Raw genomic sequence first — 19,438 nt, 5'->3', positions numbered from 1 at the left:
CAGGTTTGTAAGCCTCTTTTAAGAAGGATGCGACTCCATGGGATGAATATAGAGAAGAGAAATCAGATTGGGCAGAACACAGAGGGGGGGGTACACTTACCACAAAAGACTTCAATTCTGAAAACTGTAGCATTTGGAAAAACTAGGCAATTGCTGATTGAAATAAGGCTTTGAGTAGATTGAGTAAACTTGATGTTGGTATTCTTACTCTTTCTTAGACAACACATTGGAAAATAAATTTAAAAAGGATGGCTGCAGGATAGATGTGTAAAAGTTTGCTTTCAGCCAGAGAGTAATTGAGTGTTGGAACAAATTACCATCTGATTTTGTGAAAGTAGGTAGTTTGAATAAATTTAAGAAAGAATTAGACATATTATTTGAATGGATGGACAGATGAAATAGATTTTTTTTTTTTTTTTTTTTAAATGATGCTGTATAAGCTTGCTTCCTTGCATCATTTGCCAGTACTAATAATCAATTTCACAAATTCTTCAGTTTTCACTGGTTTTAGGCCCTCTATTAGGGGTTTTGGAGAATAGACATGTTTTTTAAATAACCTTCCAAAAAAAAAAATCTTTATGGGATTAAATCTGATGACCTAGGTGCTCACTAAGTAGGGCCACAACACTTGATCCACTTGTTTGGTAACTTTTCTCCACCATTTTATAATTCTCTCTTTGTCTCTAAATATGGTGGTTATGTTATCCAGGCAATTTTATGTAGATAAGTGATATAATCCCACACCTCATGTCCTTTATGCTCAATAGTGCATAAAGGCAAGAAATTATCATTTCTTGCCTTTATGCACTATTTGATTATCACTTTTCCAATTTTTAAACAAGGGCATAGGGAAGATCTATTCTCTATCCTGGAAAAAATGTTGGTAACAGTGGGAAATGGAAAAAATGATAATTTCATAGTTAATTCACTTTTCTGATTTTTAAACAATGGTAAGGGGACAGTATATCTCTTATCTCCACAAAGTTGTCTGCCTTACTTATTCACTATATTCAAAATATAGTGAATAATATACCTAGACAATCTTGCAGGCTAGAGTAGATTTTTCTCCCCTTGACTTATTTAAAAATCAGAAAACTAAATAATCCTTCATGTGTACATTTTTTGATATTTAGGAATTTACCAAAGATCAGGCTTATAGAGTAACATGTCTGTTATTAGATACTGACATTTCTAAAAGTTTATTTGTTATATATTAACACTCTCAGTTTATACAACAGTGTTAATATATAACACTACCCAAATGTTCCCAAAATTTGAATCTTGTGCGGGAACTACATCTAGTACAGACTTGTACCGCTAGGTAAACTGCATGCATTCTTTGTGAATCAGTGTGCCGTTGGGCTGGATAGAGTCATTGAATATTTATGCACAGTCCTTTGGCGGTGTGTTTCGCGTAGTTTGCAATTGTTGCAATGGCTGATGTGAGAGAGCAAAGTGCTTGCATCAAGTTTTCTTTCCTTCTTAATGATACAGCAGCAGAAACCCATAAGAATTTGAAACAAGTTTTTGGTGACAATGCTTTAGGCCAGACGCAGACCTACTACCAGTTTAACCATCTTAAAAAAAGGTCGAATGTCGGTTGATGATGACGATAGCTCTAGGCATCCATCATCGTGCATCACCACTGAAAATGTCGCAAAAGTTCGGGCAGTGATCCGTGAAGACTGCAGGAGGACCATCCATGACATTTGTGGCATTGTAGGACTATGGTATGGCAGGTGTCAGTGGATTTTGTCAGATGAGTTGAACATGAGAAGCATTGCAGCCAAGTTTGTGCCACGGTTACTGAATGAAGACCAAAATCAGCATCACATGGAAGTTAGCAGAGATCTTCAAGAACGGGCCAGGAGTGATCAAAACTTCCTTTCTACGGTCGTCACTGGTGAAGAGAGTTAGGTATATGGGTATGATCCAGAAACCAAGCAACAATCATCCCAGTGGAAGAGCCCATCTTCGCCCTGACCGAAGAAAGTCTGACAAGTGAGGAGCAATGTGAAGTCCATGCTGATCTGTTTTTTGGACATTGAGGGATTATCCATAGGGAATTTGTCCCTCCTGGCCAGACAATAAATGCAAAGTTCTACTGCAACATCCTGAGGCATTTAAGGGAAGCCATCAGGAGGAAATGTCCAGAGAAGTGGCACACAAAGAACTGGATCCTTCATTATGACAATGCGCTGGCCCACACATCTCTCGCTGTGGTGCAGTTTTTGGCATCTAACAACATGACAATCGCCCCCCCCCCCTTATTCACCAGACTTAGCCCCCTGTGACTTATTCCTCTTCCCAAGAATTAAAAAATATATATATTATAAAATGTATGCAGGCACCTTTTATTATTGTTAATCCAACAAAAAATTAATTAAATAAAAATCACAAACTATAAGTTGACTTGCCATGTCCAAGTGAAAAACCACGTGTTTACTTCACTATAGAGGAAAAAGAAATGTATGAGTTGGTCCAGTGTAAGTGGACCTCCGTAGCCAGGTGGGCAGGAGCAGCAGTGCGTAGCACACACTTCTTGATTAGACTGGGGTTCGAGCCCGTGACCACCAAATACGGAGGATGCAGAAAGGTCAGGTAATGACCACCGCATATTCACGGAGCAATATGGCCTTAGTTGCTAATGCTCCTAAAAACCAAACAACATTCGCTGCCATTCACTTCTGCAAGTTACAAGCTTTCCATCTGGAACCTGAACCAGAAATAAACAAAACTCCAATCCCACTTGTTAATACTGTTAGATTTCTTGGACTGTTATTAAACAGCAAGATAAATTTCCAAGCTCACATCACTCATTTAAGAACTACTTGTCTAAAGCATTTGAATATACTTTGATCAGTCTTGTCCATGTCATAGGGAGCTGATCGGTATACTCTGCCGCATCTTTACAAAACTTTAATCCATTCACGTCTAGATTATGGTTGTCCAGTATATGACTCTGCCAGGAGAACTGCTTTACAATGACTAAATGTGATTCAGCACTCTGAGAACTGCGTTGGGCACTTTCGGGATTTCTCCAGGCCAAAGTCTTTATATTAAAGCGCGTAATCCTCGATTACATCTTTGTAGGAAAATATTACTGTTCCACTATGCTGCTAAGATCCAGAGTCTTCCATTGCACCCTAGTTGGGAGTATCTTTATAACACTCAGTAGGATTTCTTCTGTGAAAGCAAGCCAAATGAAAATAGACTACCTTCACTCAGGATTAAAGAGATTTTTCAGAGTTGGAATATCAATTTAAGTGATATTTTTCAGGACACAACTACACCTGTCCCACCTTGGACGTACATTTCTGCCTCTTACGATGTTCACTTTCGTCAATGGGAAAGAATGTCATACCACCTTGCAGTATAAGGCAGTTGCATTCAGCTCACGCTACTCTGAACTCTCATGCCTGTCAAATCTATAACTGACAGATCGAAAACTGTCAATATGGTAAGTGCTGCCGCAGTTTTTCCATCATTTAAAATCACAGCAACACTACCGGTAGCATGCAGCATCTTCACTGCTGAATTATACGCTATAAAGTTAACAACACTTAGTAAGATTATTGAGCTTTCCAATCTTACCTGCCATAATTTACACCAACTACCTAAGTGCTGTTTCAGCCATAAGGAAGAATTTCTCCTCATCCTACATGGAAATACATTCATTCCCAAATATTCTCCTGCATTGTGTCCAATCAGCTTTTGCTGGATCCCTGGCCATGCTGGAATTCTGGGAAATGAAAGTGCTGACTTTGCCACTAAACATCCCCAACCAGCTCTCTCACAACATCCTCAGGTTCACTGAGGTTAACACTGAGTGCAAGTCTGTCATCTGCAAAGCATGCTACGATAAATGGTCACAGATCTGGAAAAGTAACAGCAACAATAAATTTTACCAGATAAAAGAATATCCAGAGCTATGGCTCTCTGGTTTCCGACGAAAGGAAGTGGTGTTGGCGAGACTGACCAAGTATATATCAAAAATTAATTTTGATATCATATACTTGGATTTCAGGAAAGCTTTTGATACTGTTGCACATGGAAGACTGCTGTACAAATTGGAGCAGTATGGTATTAAGGGCAACTTGCTGCTATGGATAAAGGGATGGTTGATTGGGAGAAGACAGAGTAGTAATCAGTGGATACTGCTCTTCATGGCCCCGGGTGCCAAGTAATTGTGACTTGAGTGATTTCTCTGTGCTTTCACTGCGATTTTTTAAAAGGTGAATTCTAGTACTTTTTTACGGTTCCTCTCCTTAATAAATCCTTTTATTTAATAGAAGATCTTTTATCAAAAGTACTGGTAGAGAGCAAGAAAGATAAGTAACCTTTCTTTATTTTTCATAGTTTATATACTAACTCCTACTAATTTCACTTAGTCACACCAGGCACTGCTCCTGCCTCCCCATGGTGGGGCTGGTAACCTTGACAGAAAAGGTCATCTGCCAAGGGCTAAAAGGAGCCAACATGAAACACAGTATGTTTCCATCTTTAGAGCCGAAAAGCTGTCAGCCACACACAGAAAATGACCATGATTCATCACAACGAAAGAGGTTTTCAACCTCTCTGCAACAGAAAGAGACTTACAGGCAACAGACTTACCTGCATTTTTAATAATGCGCTCACTATCAGAACAGCCTGTCAGTAAGCTATCCCCCTTTCTAATCCAAAAACACCTGGAAAGTATTGCAGGGTCTCCCAAGACAGTTAAGAGACTGCAATCAGGGGACACTTACTTGTTGAAACTCTAAACCACAGACATTCTGAAAAACTGCTATAAATGACAAATTTTGCTGGAATTCCAGTGACAGTAACTGCCCACGCAACCCTAAATACATCAAAGGGTGTAATATCTAGCTGGGACCTGATGAATGTGACGGAGGAAGAAATTAAAGAAGAACTTCAGGAACAAAATGTAATTGCTGTTAAAAGAATTATGATCAAAAGGGATGATATACTCACACCTACCAGAAATATCATTCTCACTTTTTCAGTCCAAACCTACCCTCATCAGTAAAAACATGATATCTACTTTGCCGCACTTGTCCTTTCATTCCTAATCCGTTGAGATGTTATAAATGCCAAAATTATGGCCACTCAAATAACATCCAGAGTGTACCCAGTTTGTCCCAACTGTGAATCCTCCGATCACATTCAAATGTTAAAAGAATTATAATCAAAAGAGACAATATACTCACACCTACCAGATATTATTCTCACTTTTAACAGTCTAAACCCACCTTCATCAGCAAAAGCAGGATATCTACTTTGCCGCACTTGTCCTTTCATTCCTAATCCGTTGAGATGTTATAAATGCCAAAAGTATGGCCACTCTCAAACGACATGCAGAGGGTACCCAGTTTGTCCTAACTGTGGATCCTCTGATCACATTCACAGTGATTGTTCGGGGAAAGAAATGATCTGCCTCAACTGCAAAGGCAACCATCCTGCCTACTCTAAGACGTGAGAGATGGAAAACGGAGAAAAAAATTGCGAGATATAAAGTTGAAAACAAAGTTAGTTATCAGGAAGCAAGAAAATTAATTGTACCCAGTATACCTAACCGTACCTATGCAATATTGTAAAAAAATATCAAATAGCCACTCAAACTGATTTTATTGTTCCATCAAACATATCAATCTCTGACTGGGATCAGGCTGTCCTCTCTCATCAACAGTCCAATGCCCTTAAGCAATCAGACCAAGCAAGCAAGTAATACGCCTCTTACGATACCGCCTCCGTAGCCAGGTGGGAAGGAGCAGCAGTGCGTAGTACACGCTTCTTGATGAGACCGGGGTTCGAGCCCGTCACCACCAAATACGGAGGATGCGGAAAGGTCAGGGAATGACCACCGCATATGCCGGAGCAATATGGCCTTAGTTGCCAATGCTCCTAAAATCCAAATAACAAACAATAACATCTTACGATACCAGTGAAACCTCCTCCTCTGCCAGTGATTGCTACTACTTCAAATAATCTTAGTTTGACTTCAAAAAAGATTATTTAGTACACATCGATGGATGCAGAGTTCTCATCCAAATAGGAAGATCTGATTCTGTAAATATATAAAGAAGAGGAGATGGACACCAGTCGACTCTACCTTTCCAAAAAGAGATAAACTGAAGCCCGAATGCCATAAGACAGCAATGTCAGGTACAGCTTCTTCTAAATTCAAGTAATGCCTTATATTTTGCAGTGGAATTGCAGAGGCTTTTGTGGCAACATTAATGTCATTCAGTACTGTGTATAAAAAGTATAGTGCAAAAGCATCAATAATACATAGCCAAATCTGAATGAACAGAATATTAGCAAAGCGGCATCGTTTTAAGTTATATCTCATATTGTGAATACCTTCACAATGAGTTGCCATGATATTGCACTACTTCGAATAAGTAACGCTTCACCTGAGGAGCAGACTAATGTTACTTATTCTCAGATGGATACCACCACCCAGACAGCACCGTTTCAGGGCTATTTTGTATTTGTGTGGGATAATAACTCGACTATCCAGTTGTCCCTATTAGACTTAGAAAAGCAAAAAGGTAGAGGGAAAATAATAGTAGGAGTGGAAGAGGAAAAGAAACGGTGTAGAAGAATGAAAGGAACAGTAACTCCTTCAACTCACCACTCAAAAACTCAAATAGGCAATGCTTCCCCAGTGGAGAAGGCTGTTGTTACCTATTCTTGGAAACTCCGAACATCATCAGGCTCCCCCTGGTGCCGTTTCAGGGCTATTTGGCCCTTCTTCGGTGGGTGGGTAGGTACCTGAGTGATGCAATGATAGCAAAACAGTTATGAAGCATAACTCCACAATATGAGAGATGCCTCATGATATATGATGTATTTAGACTATAAAGTGTTTAGGGTGTAAGCCTCAAGCTATGGAAAAGTCTAGACTATGTATAAGTATAGTACAAAAGCACCAGTAATACATAGCCAAATCTGAATGAATAGTGCCGTCTGTGTGCTGGTGGTATCCATCTGAGGATAAGTAGCATTAGTCTTCTCCTCAGGTGAAGTGTTACTTATTCGAAGTAGTGCAATATCATGGCAACTCGTTGTGAAGGTATTCACAATATGAGATATAACTTAAAACGATGCCGCTTTGCTAATATTCTGTTCATTCAGATTTGGCTATGTATTATTGATGCTTTTGCACTATACTTATACATAGTCTAGACTTTTCCATAGCTTGAGGCTTACGCCCTAAACACTTTATATGACATTCAGTACTTAATTAATCACTACTCTCCAGTTGGTTTCTCCCTGCAAGAAACCTATTTAACTCTGCAAATTTCCATTTCCATAAAAAAAATACTCAATCTATAGACGAGATCGGAATACATCCGATTCTGCTCATGGTGGTGTAACTATTTTGATTAACTCAAAGATTCTGGCTAGGCATATCACTCTCCAAACCCAAATCGAAGCCATCGCTGTGTGTCTGATTACTCAGATTGCTTGACCATCAGTCTCAGTCCATCCCCCACCAAATCATACCTACTCTTATAATGATCTTGAAGAACTTTTAATTCAGCTACTCATCCCTATCTGCCTGCTAGGGGATTTCAGTGGCCACAATGCTTTATGGGGATCATCTGAATTAGACAGATGCGGCGGACTGATTGAAACTTTTCTGGAAAAACAAAACCTCACTTCTTAATAGTGGCTCGCACACCCATATACAGTTACCTACTGGACAGACTTCTGCAATTGACCTATCGATTTGCTCCCCGATACTGTTTTCAGTCATGTAATGGTCCGCTCAGATGATCCCATGGGCAGTGTCCATTTTCCAATTGTTTGTAATCTGATGACGACACAACCACCATTAGACCAACCCTGCAGGAAATGAAAATTCTCTCAAGCTAATTGCGACAAATTTCAGTCAGCAGTCTCTCTGGACAAAAAAATTATACAACTACAGCCCATAAATGAAGTTACTGATTATATCACATCCCGCCTTTTATTTTCAGATAAATGCTCAATTCAATTATCGATTTCGCAGACCCAACGGCACTTCAACTATTGGTGGAATGAGGAATGCACAAAAGCAAAGAAAGAAAAAAATAAAGCTTGGAATTTATTTTGTTGAACTCTAACTACAGTTAATCTTATTAACTACAAGAAGCTAAGATTTTGCACATCTTCAAATGAGATGTGCAAAAGCACATCTCATTTGAAGACAGGCCAAGAAAGATTCTTGGACTTGGTTTGCATCAACTATCAATAGAAACACTAACCCATGATTAATATGGAAGGAAATTAGGCAGCTTTCTGGAAAACTTCCAACACTCTTCCTTCTCCAATTCTTTCCTGCAATGGACAAGAATTCTCTGCTCCTCTGTATATAGCAACTGCCTTGACAAAACCTTTGCTCAAGTTGCAGCTGCTTCCACCTACACTCCCGGAATTTCAGAAAACTAAGACCACTACAGAACAGAGACCCATCAACTTTCAACCTCACTGTTACTTCCATATAACCAGCCTCTCCAATACTGTGAACTATTGCAAGAACAAATCGGAACAAAACGAAACAGTGCCACTGGGCCAGATGGGATATATTATGTCATGATACAGCACGTTGATGAGAAAAACTTACAACTGCTGCTAGTCTTCTTTAACTGAATCCTCCTGGAAAATGTTTATCCGACTTCATGGCACCATGCTACAGTTCTGGCCTTTTTGAAACCAGGAAAAGATCCCTTCAGTCCTAATAGTTACAGACCAATATCTCTGTCAAGTTGCCTCGGTAAAATTCTTGAAAAAATGATCCTCAATTGACTTGCTTCGATTATTGAAATCAAACATCTACTAAATAATAGTCAGCATGGCTTTCACCAAAACAGGTCCTCCTTTGATCTGATGATCAAGGCTGAATCTGAAATTCGCAATGCCTTTGGGAAAAACAAACACCTACTTATGGTCTCCATAAATATAGAGAAGGCATTTGATACTACCTGACATTATGGAATTCTCCATGCCCTCCATAATCATGGTCTACGAGGCAACCTGCCTATATTTATTAGGAACTTCCTCAAGAGCCACTCTTTCTAGATCTGATATCAAAATTCCCTTTCTACTACATACTAGGGCAAACAGGGTTGTATTGAGTACAACCCTGTTTGCCCTTAGAATTAATTCCATTACAAAAGAACTCCCAAATACTGTAGAGGCATACCTTTACACTGACTATCTCTCTAATTCTTGCCATTCACATCTATCCAAAGACAATTGCAGATGTCCCTCAATAAAGTACAAAAGTGGGCTGAGCTCCATGGATATTGTCTTTCCCAACAGAAAACAGTTGCAATCGATTTTTGCAGTCAATGCAAATTGCATACAGAGCCTGAACTTTGGATATCAAATTCCACCATTCCAATTACCAGCAATATCAGATTCTTAGGACTAATTCTGGAGAGTAAGCTAAACTTCTTTGAATCTGTTAAATTAATACATTCGACCTGTCTTAAAAAGATCAAAATGCTAAGAGCTTTATCTGCCGTCTTGGGGAACAGATCATATGATTTTGCTGCTCTTATATAGAGCACTAATTAGATCCCTTTTGGATTATGGTACCCCAATCTATGATTCTGCCTGAAGGAGTATACTTTCACTGGCTGGATCCTATTCAGCATAATGCACTGCAGATTGCACTTGGTGCATATAGGACATCTGCAACTGATAGTCTGTACATTGAAGCTCATGAGCCCCCCCCTCATCTCTGCAGAAAAATGCTATTACTTAAATAGGCAGCCAAAATACAGACTTGCTTTTTGCATCCTATTCAGCCCTACCTTGGTCCTTGAGGTTGTTGCAGATATGCCAGACAAGCTGTACTTGCTACCTGGCAGTCTAAAACGCTGATGGAACTGATATTCAGGTGACACTCAAGTCAAGTGGACCCAATTTCAGCGAAGTCCGGATGGTCTGTGACAGCAAAATCCTCTGCTTGCACCTTCACGATGGTGGGACTGTTAGTAATCCTGGGTATAACCCCCAGGTGCAAGCACGCTATGGGTGACCACCCAGGTGTGAACCAACATAAGCAGGGGTCAAGGTGTGGTGCCCACATCACATGGAGGAATGCCGCCTCTGTGTTACCAGGCAATAGTAGGTGGTAGATGACTCTCATGAACCAATGCTGGAACCACCACTGGAAGCTTGAAGTGGTGGAACCCATGTTTAGTCTCTAGAGCTAAGTTCCAGTCAACTCTTCCCATCTGTTCATCATGCATTATGACTTTTGAGGTTATGATGGACATCATGGCGAGATCCAATCTTCCTTACATTTCGAGGGGACAGTTCTAAAACACTGTTCGCAAGTCAGCCGCTAGTTAGTACACCGGACTGAACCTATTGGTAATTCTCTAGGAGGCTTCCAGATCAGCAAGTGTATAATCTTGCTACCTCTACTCTGCCAGATAGTGACTGGAGGGAGTCCCAATAGTGTGTATGTTGGGGGGGAGGGCATTGTCGAGGCCGCGTTCTGTCAAGGATCTGGATATATTCTTACCATGCATACGCCATATTAAAAAATTTCATTACTTTATACAGCATGCCCTGCACCACACACTGTTTCTTACTATTAAATACACCATGAATTGTCAAACTAATAGACCAAGCTTATCTGTGAAAACATCTAAACGTCCCAAACATTTCCTAGTTCATTTCACAAATATACATGGTCTCAGTTCTAATCTCAGCGATGTCCATTTCCATTTACAGTCTGCCATATATATGTCCATGTACTTTTTCTGAGAGAATCTCAGTTATCGGTTGATTCAACCACTGCTCATCACATTTGCCCAAATTATTCACTGTATGATTCCTTTCGCCTCAAAAGTGGTACTTGTGCAAATGTCCGTTCTGATGTTCCGTCAGAGATTTGGTAATTTGGAATCTCATCTTTTCGATCTTCTGTGGCTTAAAATCTCTCTTCCACATTCTGTCAAATTCATCATTACCATTCTCCAGTCTCTACCATTACCAGTCTCTACCATTCTCCGAACTCCACTAATCATTTAGAGCTCTTTGACTTCCTCTCTTTACAATTTGACTTTCTCCACTCCAACTGTCCTGTGAGGTAATTTTCCTTGGTGATTTTAATGTCCCCAACTCCAGCTGGCTTCAGTTTCTAGTCACACAAACCCAGCTGGTCGAGATGCTGATGCTTTTGCAATTGCTAATAACCTCACAGATTGTTCATTTACCTCCCAGAATACTGGACAATCCTAATCCTAATCATACAGCCAACACGCTTGATCTTTTTCTCACAAACAACCCTTCTAAGTACCGCTGCCTCCATAGCCAGGTGGGCAGGAGCAGCAGTGCGTAGCACATGCTTCTTGATTAGACCGGGGTTTGAGCCTGTGAGCCACCAAATATGGAGGATGCGGAAAGTTCAGGTAATGGCCACCTCATATCCCCGGAGCAATATGGCCTTAGTTGCTAATGCTCCTAAAAACCAAATAACAACAACCTTCTAAGTACACGGTCGAAGTGAATGGTCCTTTAGGCACCTCAGATCACAACTTGGTGATTGTCTCTTCTCCAATGGAGCCTTTATCACATGGCTATTCCCAATCTCGTGTTGTTTGACCATACAAGGATGTAAAATGGGATGACCTGCGAGATTTCTTTTCTTCTTTTATTTGGTCGGATTACTGTTTCTAAACTTCGGATGCCAGTGTTTGCTAAGATTGTGTCAGTGAAATTGTTCTTGTAGGAATGGAATCCTTTATTCCCCACTCCACTTTAAAATCTCGTCCTTTATCTAAACCTTGGTTTGCCAATAAATGTGCTAAGGCTGTTCAAGAGAAGAATGTTGCATATTGTAATTGGCTTGTTTCCAATTCTTCAGTTTCATTTTATGCCTACACCAAAGCTCGCAACAATTGTAAAGCAGTTATTAATCAGTCCAAACTAGATTTTGAACAGGCTAAGAGTAGAAAACTTGCTTCTTGCCCTAATGTTAGCCGAGCATTCTGGTCTCTTGTCAAAGCCATTGGCTGCAACTTTTGCCCATCTCTGCTCCCACCTTTGTCGAAACCAGATGGTTCTGTTTTCAGTTCATCCAAGGATAAAGCTGACCTCCTAGCATCCCATTTTTCTTCCAACTCATGTATTAAATGATCTTGGTAAAACACTTCCCACCATTCCCAACACACTCTATTCAATGCCTCCTGCGGTCTTCCGTCAAAAGGATGTCAGAAGGATTTTGACAAAACTTGATGCTCAGAAAGCTCCAGGTACTGATGGTATTTCTCCACTTGTTCTCAAAACCTGTGCTTCTGATCTTACTCGTGTTCTTTGCCACTTTTTTTCACTTCCTTATTCCAAAGGTGTTTTTCCTTCTGCTTGGAAATTTGCTCATATCCAGCCAGTTCCTAAAAAGGGTGACAAATCTCTCCCATCCAATTATCGTCCCATTGCAATTACTTCTACTCTTTCTAAAATAATGAAGAAATCAATTAACTGCAAACTCAAACTACCTAGAAACCTTCCATCTGATCAATGATCGCCAGTATGAATTCCGTCAGTCAATCCACTGGTGATATTCTGGCTTTTGTTACCCATTTAGGGACGAGTTCAATGGAAAATTTCGATGAAACACAAGCAGTTGCTCTTGACATATCAAAGGCTTTTGATAGTGTTTGGCATAAAGGTCTTCCAAACAAGCTTCCATATTATAGTTTGCCAACTGTTTTTTGTAATCGGTTATCCAGTTTTCTCTCTGAGGGTGATGATAGATAGCTCTCTGTCTTCTAACTTCTCCACTAATGCTGGTGTCCCCCAAGGTTCAGTCGGTTTTTTCCCATACCCTTTTCCTCTTGTATATTAATGATCTTCTTCCATTGACTGGAAATCCTGGCTCCCAAAAATTACTTCTAATCTGTCTTGGCACAAGCACATTACAAACATTGCTTCCTCTGCATCTAAAAAACTTAGTTTTCTCTTTCGCTCTCGGTATTAATTTTCTTCCAAACAGCTGTTCACTCTGTGAAAATCGCAAATCTGTCCTACCATGGAATGTTGTTCTCACATCTGGGGCGGTGTCCCCAAAACTCAGGCTTCTAGATTCCGTTCAGAAGAGGGCAGTTAGGTTAATTAATGACTCATCTCTAACATAGTCTCTCCACTTGCTGTCTCATAGACGTACTGTTTCTGAATTAGCTGTATAGGCCTTGAATGGTTATAGCAAGGTCAGTGCTGATGGGATTCTTTCTCTTACTTAGATTATGCACTTGAAGAGTGGGCATAAATTTAGATTGAGAAAAGAGAGTTGCAGGATGGATGTGCAGAAATTTGCCTTTAGCCAGCGAGTGGTTGATTGCTGGAACAAACTGTCATCTGTTGTTATGGAAGTTGATAGCTTGAATAAATTCAAGGAAGAAATAGACAAACTCTTGAGCAAATTGATAAGTGAAATGGGTAGTTTTTTTTTTTTTGGCTGATGCTGTATGAGCTTACTTTCTTGGATCATATGCTACTAACTATGATAATAAGGTACTAAGAACCTACCACAATAACATGACCATAAATTGAAACAAAATCAAATGCAGTAATTGTTATAGGCCTTGTGGCCCTCAGATGAGATGGGGGCTGAAAGGTCAGTCTCATTTTTTTTTTTTTTTCTCTCTCACTTTATGTTTATGTCGTTGTAACATGATTTTAGTTTTGCAATCAACCCCCACCACACACACACATATTTTGTTGCTGTAGTTAAGTACTGTTTTTCTTTTGTATTTATATCTTACTTGGCTTGATTTTTCTTGGCTTGATTCAGAGATTTTTATCGTTTTTATCGCTTTTAATCCGGTTTATTTTAGTGTATTTTATCTCAAGGATTTACAGAGATTTTTATCGTTTTTATCGCTTTTAATCCGGTTTATTTTAGTGTATTTTATCTCAAGGATTTACAGAGATTTTTATCGTTTTTATCGCTTTTAATCCGGTTTATTTTAGTGTATTTTATCTCAAGGATTTTATCACAGTTTTAATGTTTTTACATGTATATTTAATATAATAGCAGTTTTTTGTAAATATTTATTTTATCTTAATATGTAAATAAATATTCTAGTTACAGTAAATGCTTATTCTTATGGTTGGTGTGAGCTGATTTAATACTAAAATATGAATTTTCCCAACCTCAGAGGCCTTTTTCAGGATATTGGCTTGACCCATCTGCATACCAATTTTTAATTTAGTTCAATATTGGACTAAACTCCAACTTCCACAAAAAATTTCTGGGTGCAAAAGTCAGCAAATTAGAATTCATTATTTATATTTAAAAATGGATAGGTTAACAAGATTCTAAAAACTAAATCAGGGTATATTCATTTTTTTGTTTTAGGAGCCTCAAAGTACAAATATGGCAGAATAGTGCTTAAAAGCTGGTGATGATAAAGAGAAGCAGGTTGGTTGGTTAGTTAGTTTTGTATGTCTTATCATAAAATCTTGCAAAAAATACATTGATTTACTATTTAAAATGGTTATTCATATTTGTGAAAATGTTCTTATTCTGCTGTTTTTTGTATATACATTTTAGATGATAAAATAACAGAAATTCAAAGGAGTGCCCTTTGTAGGGAAAAAAACCGATTGTGTTGAAGAGCCTGTCCACTGTAATAGAAAGCTTCAGAACACAAAGCTGTTATTTCCAATTAGTTAAAAAACAAAAAAAAAACTGCATTTCGAAGACAGATAGTAGTCAAAATATAATAAGTCTTGTGAATTTCTTGTTGAATTATTTTAAAATGAATATCCTGATCAGAATCTCACTTACAGTTAAGATATTTTAATCTGTTTTAAAGTTCTATGGTTACAATATGATTAAAGTCACCAAACTTGTACTTTTATTATTATTGTATGTGATTAAACTTTTTACTGCTATAAGAAGACAGTTTTTTTTTTTTTTTTTGCCAACTCTTTTTGAGCACTGAATGGAAGAGATTAGAAAATTTATTAAGGGGGATGTGTTCAGGCTCTCACATCTACATCCTTATCATCATCATCAGCTATAGGCCTCTCCAGCAACTTTCCAGTTCCTTCTGTTTTGAGCACTGGCCATCCATTTACTACCCACAAAGTCATGAATCTCATTCATCCATCTCCGTCTTTGTCTTCCAGGTTTTCTTCTAGCTCCTCTTGGGTACCATTCTATTATTTTCTTAGTCCATCTGTCATCAAGCTATGTGTCCTGCCAAAGACCATTTTAGTTCTTTAGTTCTAATAAGAATATCCTTTACTTGAGCTTGCTGCCTAATCCATGTGTTTCTCTTCTTATCTAACAGTCTGATTCCCAATATAATTCATTCCATTCTTTGCTGTGTAGTTTTCAGCTTCTCTTCCATTCTTTTGGTGAGTGCCCAAGTTTCACATCCATAAGGCATTGTGGGGAGTATACATTGGTTCATTATTTTACGTTTCAGACAAACTGGGATATTGCTCTTCAGTATGTGACTATATTTCCTGAATGCTATCCATCCAAAATTTATCTTCTTTTGACTTCCAGCCATTTATCATTATTACAGCTAATAACTTGTCCCAGATAAGTATACGACTCCAGCTTTTCAATTACTGCTCCTTCAATCATTATTTCCCTTTCTGTGGCATACTTGTTCATCATTACTTTTGTTTTAGCCATATTCATCTTTAGTCCAGAATCCTTACTAACTGATTAAGATTTTCCTCTATTCTTTGGGATCGTGACTTATGACCACAATGTCATCTGCAAATTGTAAATGGTTTAGGTACTCTCCGTTCACACTGACTTCTTTCTGCGACCAGTCTAATCTTCTGAAAACTTCCTCAAGGGCAGCAGTAAACAGCTTCGGAGATATTGTGTCTTCTTGTCAAACTCCTTTCTCGATTTTAAATTTCCTACTGTCTTTGTCTAGTCTAATAAAGGCGGTAGCACTCTCATATATTTTCTTCAAAATCATAATATGTGGAGTGTCTATGCCTTGTCTTTCCAGTGCCCGAAACACTGGAAAGACAAGGCCTTTTCATAATCCACAAATGCCAGGCATAATGGTGTTTTATATTCATTTGCTTTCTCCATTAGCTGTGATATTATGTGAAGGTGATCCATAGTTGAGAATCCTGTCCTAAAGCCAGCTTGCTCTTTTGGTTGATTCTAATCAGGTATTCTTTCTAATCTGTTAGTAAAGACCCTTGTGAACAACTTGTAGATGTAGGATAACAAGCTAATTGGTATATAATTTCCAATTTCTGATTTATCTCCTTTCTTATGCAGCAGAACTATGATAGCATTATTCCACTACTTAGGCATCACACCTTTTCTAATGCACTTTGTGAAGAGCCTTGCCAGTTTTTGTGTTGTCTCTTCCTCTCAATTTTAACAACTCTACAGTAACTTCATCATTCCCCGGGGCTTTCTGATTCTTCATTTTCTTCAATGCATGTTCTATCTCATCACAAAGAATGTCGGGTATGTCCTATGTGTTGCTGATTTGCAATCTATCTTCCCCACTGCTGTCATCATTCCCTCGCTCCTTGTATAATTCTCTATAGTAGTCTTCTGCTATTTGAATTATGCCTTCTCTGCTGTTTATAAGTACACCATCGTTATTCTTCAGTTTCAGTATCATTTGTCTTTCTGTATTACTGCACGTGGCTGCTGATTTAAATCCTTTGTTTTCCCTACATGCTTGTTCTACTTTTCTTGTGTTAAATCTTCTTATGTCCTCTCTGAGTCTCTTTCAGGCTTTGCATAACTCAGTATACTCAATTTTTTCCTTGTCAGTGTTTTTCTTGCTCTTCATTTTTTGCCTTCGGTTCATCATAACAAGTGTTTCTTGACTAATTTTTTCTTCTTTGGATTTCTTTTTCCCTATAGGTTTCTTGGGCTTTACCACTTTCAGAAAGTTGTAATATTTCTTGGTCCTGGGCAGTCTGCAGAAGCTCAAACTTGTTCTTAAGTTCCAGTACATACTGCTTTTTCTCCTCTTCTGTTATTTCAAAGACCTTTGTATTATTTACTCTAGTCAGTTTTTTCCTTTCCTTTCCTACATCTATATCAAGTGTACATCTTGCCATTCTGTGATCACTTCCAACATTTACCTTATTCAGGATGGTAATGTCATTCACAATATATCTTCTGTTAGTGAGGATGAAGTTGATTTCATTAGTTGTTAATCCATTTGGACTCTTCCATGTCCACTTTCTGTTCACCCTTTTCTTGAAAAAAGTGGTCATTACTGACAATCCTTAATATTCTGCAAATTCCACAAGTATTTCGCCTCTTTCATTTCTTTCACCAATTCCAAAATTTCCTATAGTTCCCCTTTCTGTGCTGTTTTGTCTTTTTCCAACCTTAGCATTGAAGTCCCCCATAACAATATAGTGCGTTTTCTGCTCATCTAGAAGACTCTCAATTTCGGTGTACATTTCTTCAACCTCTTCATCATCATGGCTCGATGTTGGTGCATATATCATTATAACCTTTAGCTTGTACCTCTTAAATCTTGAGTATTAGTCTTGACACTCTTGGTAATGTACGTTTGAATTCCACAATGTTGTTTTTTAAATCTTTATGGACCAGAAACCCAACTCCACCTGCACTCCTTTCACTGTTTCCATTGGTGTACAGCAGATTTCCACTTGATAACTTATAAGTGATTCATTTCTTCTTCTTGTTTCAGCCAAACCGATGATATTCCAATTCACATTTTCTAATTCCTTTTCCAGCTCTAATATCCTGCCTTCACCGATGAGTGATCTTACATTATTTCAGCAGTTTAATGCCACAAAAAATCTCTAGCAATAAGACATAAAAATCGGTTGAATAGCAAAAGTATTATATAATGGTTAGAGTGTCTGGAGTAACCTTTTTTTCATTGTTTTGTTAAGTATCTCACTAATTTCCTTTGGCATATATTCATTTGATCATATATTTTAGCATCACTGTATTGTCAATTCACTGAACTACACTCTTCACTTCAAATTTGAAAACAGAGCTTAGTGTAATTTTGATGTTTTTTTTCTAGTGCTAGATGGTTTTTTAAGTGATATGTTGTTGCCATTACAAATTATTCAGCTATATTTTGGTTTCACTGTATTGTCAATTCAATGAATCATATTTATTCACTCAAATCAGATTTGTGTACTTATCAAAGACTTGACTTTTTAAGTACACAAATAAAATATTTTATTTGTGTGCGAATGTTTACATTTAATGTGTCCATTAATTTATACTGTCTTTCAATAGCCTAAAAAACAGGATGAGGGGTAAATGATGAAAAAATATGTTATGTCAATTATAGTTAGTATTGTCATATAGCAAAACAACTTTAGATATGCCCCAGTTCTATTAGTAATCTAAGGATGCAAAGTTTGGAAATATCAATGTAGTTGGGGGTTCAGGTTGAAGAGTTTCTATTTTCCAAATCAACTCACAATATCCATATAAGTAAAATATACCAGGTTTGATCAAAAAGATTTAGTGAATGTTGCAAAAAAAATTTATTCAGTGATAAATCTTTTTTACATTGTTAATCTCCTTCTATAAGTGTTACTACTAATAAAAATATTTTCAATTATATCTTTTGTGAATGCTTTTAAGCGATCCATTGTTTTTTAATTAGATTTCTTAAAATTTGACTTTTTAAAATTTTTAAGTACACAAATAAAATATTTTATTTGTGTACTTAAATTCGTTACCACTAGATTTCTTAAATTGAATCATTTTGTTTTCCTATCCTGTCCTTTTTTAATTTTGGTAATAGACAAAAGTTGCAAGAATTTCTGTTAACAGTAAAATGTGTCCTTAAAATAGGACAATTAAGAGTACTTTTATTTCGTACACATGACAAAAAAAAAGGTGTTAATGCAAAGCAGTTTTCCAGTAGACTGGCATGAGTTAAAGAGTTAAAACTTGTGCACATACTCAATATTCTGCTGTGTGTTCAAGAATTAAGATAATTTATTGAACTTTTTGATCAAACCATATACTACATGTAAAAAATTAGACTTATGATCTTAGAGTGTTGTCCCAGTCCAAACCCTGTTGTATCATTCCTTCTCCTCTAGACTTACCGGAGTAATATTGCACTTTGCTCTCGATTGGCCTATTTCCAATGTTTCAGATTCTAAGAATAAAGGGCAAGGCAGCATCCAACATACCAAATAATGTTTTGCATTATGTTGGGTTTGTGAAATGCAGATAAACTATGAAAGTGAAATTGTGCAATTTCCTACAAATAGTGGGTGCCCTTGTTGATGCTTAACAATTTTTTTATAAAGTTAAATTATCCTAATAACTCTTAGGGTTATGTAACTAATTTCTTTAAGGAAAAAGCTTGTAAAGAGAGTTCCTCTGGTTTACCCAAGAAAAGGACACCAATAACTAAAAATTATAGCTTAATAATTTATTATCAATCTCTTCATTTTTGGGGTAAAT

General features: G+C 37.7%; 1 protein-coding gene across 3 annotated transcripts in view; it reads left to right on the top strand.

Moving 5' to 3' along the window:
* The window catches only part of LOC150091451 (monocarboxylate transporter 10-like), a 243,362-nt gene extending 228,731 nt beyond the window's left edge, over positions 1-14,631 (top strand). For all 3 annotated transcript variants that reach the window (XM_090384019.1, XM_090384013.1, XM_090384006.1), the window contains 2 exons: positions 14,369-14,431; positions 14,564-14,631. In XM_090384019.1, the coding sequence (XP_090240145.1) occupies positions 14,369-14,398 (30 nt within the window). In that variant the 3' untranslated portion in view covers positions 14,399-14,431; positions 14,564-14,631. The remainder of the gene's footprint in view (positions 1-14,368; positions 14,432-14,563) is intronic.
* Positions 14,632-19,438: the final 4,807 nt, after the last annotated feature.

This window comes from Mastigoproctus giganteus, chromosome 1, assembly GCF_048544385.1.
Source record: "Mastigoproctus giganteus isolate SK-2022 chromosome 1, ASM4854438v1, whole genome shotgun sequence".
In the NCBI taxonomy this organism is placed as follows: Eukaryota; Metazoa; Arthropoda; class Arachnida; order Uropygi; family Thelyphonidae; genus Mastigoproctus; species Mastigoproctus giganteus.
Note: the sequence above shows the minus strand (reverse complement) of the source record. Positions and strands in the feature narration are given on the sequence as shown.